Below are 6,000 nucleotides of genomic sequence, written 5' to 3' on the forward strand. Positions count from 1 at the left end.
CGGACGCATAGCGACACTCCTCTTCTTTTTGATCACGTGACATCGAACGTCGATGGTTTGTAACGAAGTCCTTACGGTACTTTGCTACAATTTTATCCTTACGCTGATCGACGGTACGGTAAACCGTACTGTACTGCAAACAGACGTGTCCATATATTTGGGCGTAGCTCTCTTGTATTTTCATACATCGATACTCTTTATACGCCCTCTGGCGGATTCTTATCAAAAATTATCGTTTCTTCAGGTGATTTTTGGAAAACTATAAAGAGTTAAGGCAAAATTGAGGATACACTTATTTATGAAAAACACAAATATTAGTAGACTAGGTAATAGAAAAGTATCATAATATGCTACTGTTCCAGATGATTTTCGTTGAACCCCTGGAATAGCTGGGGTTTGATCGAACCCAGGTTAAAAACCACTGTCATTTAGAAAAGTCTGCGGATCTGAAACGGCAGCGTTATTAATTAAGTGAGCAAGTTACCGAAACTACTAGTTCACCCTGAGCACTGCGCGTTTCGTAGACATTCACGCGCGAGTGATAAACTGCAGCTAATATTTGAAATAATGTGCACTAAAATCCCTAAGGCTCCTCGCGTTTCAATTCGCGTTTTCCACCTAATCAACACGAACTCAGGCACACACAGTCTAATTTTAAACATCATTGTGAAGGGAAATCTTGTTTCAGGATTACAGTACACAATCGATTTGCCCTTTTCTTCCGTCACAGTACAGGCTGGAAAACAAATCATTGTTGCGTGAAAATCATCTATGCTTATTAACTCTAGCTCTGACAGTGGCGAATGATATTATCAAATATGCGGGATAATTTGGCAAATGATTGAGATATCATCAATTTTTGTGCTACATCAAACATTCACGGTTAAAATAAAACAAAAAGTATTTGAAAAAACAGACGCAATATTTTAATTGATGCAATTAACAGGGATACTGTACAGAATTTCATGCTCTGACGGGTACTCCCGTAGTGTGTGTACCAGGTTAGGGTTAGGGCATGATTTTATTCCAATTTTCCTTATTTCTATTTACGAGTTTGGGGGCTGTCTGTGTTAGCCAAGTGAATATATCCCTGCACATAGGGTTCAGTCTCTTTACACAACTTGATGTAAAGTAGGCGAACAAAATTAGTTATTTCCATATTGGTACACACACTTCTGGAGCGCCCTTTGAAGTGTATATAATCAGTAATAAAGAATGACACATATGAGCATCAAGATAAACACTTGTTTGGATATTTTATAATTTTTAGAGCGAATTGTATTAGGCAGCATATTCTATACATTCACACTCAATTTGATACTTCATAAGCATAGTTACCTCCATATTGGTACACACACTTCTGGAGCGTCCCTTGAATTATATACATATGAGCATCAAGATATACACTTGTTTGAATATTTTATAATTTTTAGAGCAAATTGTATTATTCTATACCACTCAATTTGCTACTTCATAAGCATACTGCGCAATTCTTTAAAAGACCAGGCCGAATAGATCGCGCACGTGATTTTCTATTATAGATACCAATTCTACATAGCGATTTTATAATATTTGAAAAAGTCGGGAAAATTGATGAATAGGTCTTGTTGCTCTTTGTTCTGAACCATATGCTCTGAGATAAGTAACAGGTACAACTCAGTAGCCGGGCGATTTGAGTAAAATTCATAGCAAAACTGATGGTTCAAACAGCTTTTTCAAAAAAGACATCAAGCCCACAAATGCAGTGAATAAAATAATGTATTTAAATTACAGTTTGCTTAGCTGATCTTGGCTTTCATCCAATCTATACAGACATATGTGGTTAGAAATAGAATACGATAAAATGAATTTCCTAAAAGGTATTTGTATGCTCTGTTTTAGTATTGTATTTGGTTGCGGAGAAACTACCAGGTAAGCATGTGCCAAATATTAATCAAAGTCAAAAACTATAGCTATCATAGAAAGCGAAATTCATTAACTAATTAACGCACCAGGGGCGCAGAATTTCGTGCCAAATTCATCTCAACTTTCTTTCGGCATAAGTCGATTGAATAAAGATTATAAGGGGTTGTGAACATTTAAATTCAAACATTGATAGTATTTTTCCGATATAATTTTACCAAGCAGTGGTCGGTAAGCTTTATGTATTACTGGGGCAAATATACACATATCCGGCAGCGTGCGGGCTATATTACTTTATACCGCACACGAAACTTCTTTTGCTGTGTAAATTACAACCAACCAAATAAACGACATGTAACTGACAATTTCCGCTTAATATACGCTATACATCCGGCCATTATTACTACATAAATCTGTGCGCAGTTATTAATAAAGTTCAAGGACCGCAAAAAATTTGACCGCAATTACCGGCATACCGCAGTTTGCCGAACACTGATTCAAGTTAATGCAACAATTTCTTTTTTATGTGCCGCGTAATGTATCTGTTTAATTTGAAATATTCGTAAGTTTTCTCAAATCAACTAAAAATAGACGAGGTGTAGTTGTAGGCAACCACTAACTGAATAGGATCTTTTCATAAGTTTTTCTTTTTGACATAAGTGTCAGTAGGTACCGGTTGACAGAATAACTGAAATAAACACAGCCAATACTATCGGTACAGAAACATACTATCAATTTAATATGCTATCACATCAATTTTTCGTTCGTTGTATATATTTCCATTAACTCTTTTTTTATTTGTATATCACTAAATTGTTTTTCTTGGTTCAAACTCAACTGTATAATAGTACTATTGGAAACAAAGGATCTACATTCTACACGCACCAAGATTGGTAAGATCAGTTGTTGAACCAAATTTGAAAGGAATAATATTGATAAATTTATTAATCTGAACACCTGAATCTGCACCCAATATGACTTTTTTGCCAAATTCACTACTACAACCACAAGCATCCTAAGCTAGTACCCTGTCAATATGCGTTGGTTATCATGTTTTTCACTAACAACTCTAAGCATGAACACCTTGCATATTCCCGAAAATAAAATTAGTCATATAAGATAAATTAGTATATTATATAATCATGGAACTCTGTTAAATTCACTCAATAAATCGTCAACTAAATTATAAAATATGGTATTCATCTGACGCAGCTTGAGTTCCCATATGTAGTGATCCGTGAAGGCAATTATTTCGGAAGGTCGTCGAGACTAAAAAAAAATTAGTCTCAATTAATTTTTTCGGCCTCATTTGGAGGAAATTCCTCATTTTGATAAAACATTGGATTTTTTTAAAATTTCAAATTGTTGGCCAAGAGACTTTCTGTGGTTTTAGTCCTGGACAATTAATAGATTAGAAAGTTACTCGTCTCAGCATTGATTTCGTTGCCGAATTAAAATAAAAGTTACATTTTAGGGTAATCAGTTACTTTCCTATCTAGCCTAAATGGCATGAATACACATAATTGTACTCACTTCAACTCTAATTTTTTCATGAGTCCACCTAGCCTTTTATCAAACTTATCATCTGCTTCATCTGTTGACAACCCGGCTTTTTCACTGTAAATAAAAAATTCGATTTAATTGGAGGGGAAATAATTTTTAGTTTGCTAGGAACGTGCTCTCACGTATTTTAAATCATTGTACATCTAGTAATCCCTTATAACAGAAATTTGTTTCCCACTGATTCAAAAATTAAACATCATTTTTGGGAGCTCCTGAAGTTTGTTCACCAAGATGGCGCACAACTTGAACACAGTATATGTACCAGGTTAGGGGTTCAGGTTGTGCGCCATCTTGGTTCACGTACTTCCGAAGCGCCCATTTTTGTGCTCACCAAGTGTTGAAATGCTTCTCGTAAATATTGCCGACCTCTCTGACTATAGCTTCTTTGTGGCGATTATTTTCCTTCTTTTTCTCGTGCTCCAAATCGCTTATTTTTCTTTTTGATTCCAATTTGTCCATCTCGTTCTTGTGCTTTCTCTGTTCATCTTCAATGACATTTATCCGTTTACGATCTTCTTCAGCACGCTTAAGTAATTCATCTTCAAACACTTTTTTCCGTTCACGGTCTTCATCGTGACGTTTGCGATCTTCTTCATTACGCTTACGTAATTCATCTTCAATGGCCTTTTTCTGATTACGTTCTTCATCCCTTTCTTTCCGCTTCCTTTCTGTGATTAATTACAATCAGTTTGACCTGACTTTTGAGAAAATGTACGGTACTCCAGAAGTATACACACCAAGATGGCGTACAACCTGGACACAGTATGTGTACCAGGTTAGGCTTAAGGGTGTGCGCCATCTTGATACACATACTTCGGGAGCGGTAAATTTACTGAACAATCTTAATCATAATTTTGCGTGAGAGGATTGCTGAATTAACCAGGCGGGTAACTTTAGAGTTTTCATAACTGGGGCCGGGGATCCGTGATGACTGTACAGGGGGCCCGCAACGATATGAAAAATACGAGTCTGAATTCTGAAACATAAACAATTTAACGCATATGTATCTACTGTCACATAGACATTCGTAAATGATATAAAACCAGGCAATAAATTCAGGCAATTCGTAATTGTTACAAAATCTTAACAATGGGAGGGAAAAAGTTGTTGTAGATTAGAACGATCCTAGCATTTAGCGTATGTAAGGTAGACCTCCGCCACATCGATTGTTACGGCGTCGATTGGACGTTAACTATTAAAATATTTCATTTCTGAATTTCATTCAGTCGCATTATATCGACAGACGTATATTAATGAATGTTTCCCGACCTTTGACCCCAGAAGAATTCTCTCTATACTTTACTATTGCAAAATTTTGGATGCTTATTTTACGAGTGTTTTGGACAGTTGGCACTTACAAACTGAGTTACATGATCAAAACCATCATTCTTATCGAAATATACAACCAGGCGACGCTAACAATAACTGATAGCTAATTTTAGCATAGTCTATCACAGCTTTTCCGGGACTAATTTTTGAAAACTGCAACTAAACTAAGACTCATCGGAAGACATAATGGCAATTAAATTACTTCATTTACAAAAAAGAGGCTCCCGAAGTATGTGAACCAAGATGGCGGACATCGGAATGTAATATGAGTACTAGGTTAGGGTTAGGCCATAATTTTAGGTATAAATACTACGGGAGGCTCTTGGCTAGTCTTCGAACTGATAATAGGACTAAAATAAGGAAAATTGGAAAAAAATTATCGCCTAACCCTAACCTGTTACCCATGTTACGTTCCGATGTCCGCCATCTTGGTTCGCATAATTCGGGAGCACTCAAAAAAAATTTTGAAAATAACTGAAATCTGACAAATAACACGCAAAACCACGAAAACGAAAAAAATGTTTTTAACCATGCTTAAATATCTGTCTGAGCGGCTGCAAGAATTGCCACTGTTACGTCATCGTTCACTTTTTTGCTGATTGGTCAATATTACAGAAATAAATAGAGAAAATGATGTCCGGGGAAAACATCCATACTAAGTGAAATTGTCAAAAAATGATCTAGTGATTGCAACATTATCTCAATTAGAAACTCACTCACCTTTTGACGCTTCACTACCCATTTTCAAGTTACGGGTTCAGCTATAAGATGTGACTTATCGGCACTACAAAAGCATTAGTGTGATAATTGACTTTCCTTGTTGTGGAGATATTTATATTTATTTAATTTACTATCTTGTTTTCTGTAATATTGAAGAATAATGAGTATAGTAAGGCGCCTCGTGTTGTGTACTATTGTGAATTATTACACGAGTATTCTATCTCGGCACTTGTACAATCTACCTGTCTTCTGAAGCGTCTATCTCAGATTTCTCAATTTTAATGGCTCCTGCCCCCCATCCAGAGGCTTTTGGCGCTCATGGACCCATGTTTATCATTCCAGTGGTATTTATAGTTTTATTTTGATTGGTAGATCTGAATCTCATTATTTCCAAACGATTTATGGTAAACAAAGTTGAAACGCCATGTGAAATAATCTTATCAAGCAATGAAACTAGGACAAACGAAGTGTTTTATTGTAAAGTGG

The 6,000-nt window shown here is 36.0% G+C and overlaps 1 protein-coding gene across 1 annotated transcript; it reads right to left on the minus strand.

Annotated features, from left to right (window-relative positions):
• Positions 1-3,037: 3,037 nt before the first annotated feature.
• LOC120339980 (uncharacterized) lies at positions 3,038-5,652 on the minus strand. The gene is made up of 4 exons (XM_039408232.2): positions 5,515-5,652; positions 3,797-4,133; positions 3,436-3,519; positions 3,038-3,171 (listed from the first exon to the last, which is right to left on the minus strand). Exons 1-4 carry the CDS (start codon positions 5,534-5,536, stop codon positions 3,150-3,152), a joined length of 465 nt encoding a protein of 154 aa, XP_039264166.2. The 5' UTR covers positions 5,537-5,652; the 3' UTR covers positions 3,038-3,149.
• Positions 5,653-6,000: the final 348 nt, after the last annotated feature.

The sequence above is a fragment of the Styela clava genome, chromosome 9, assembly GCF_964204865.1.
Source record: "Styela clava chromosome 9, kaStyClav1.hap1.2, whole genome shotgun sequence".
Lineage (NCBI taxonomy): Eukaryota > Metazoa > Chordata > Ascidiacea > Stolidobranchia > Styelidae > Styela > Styela clava.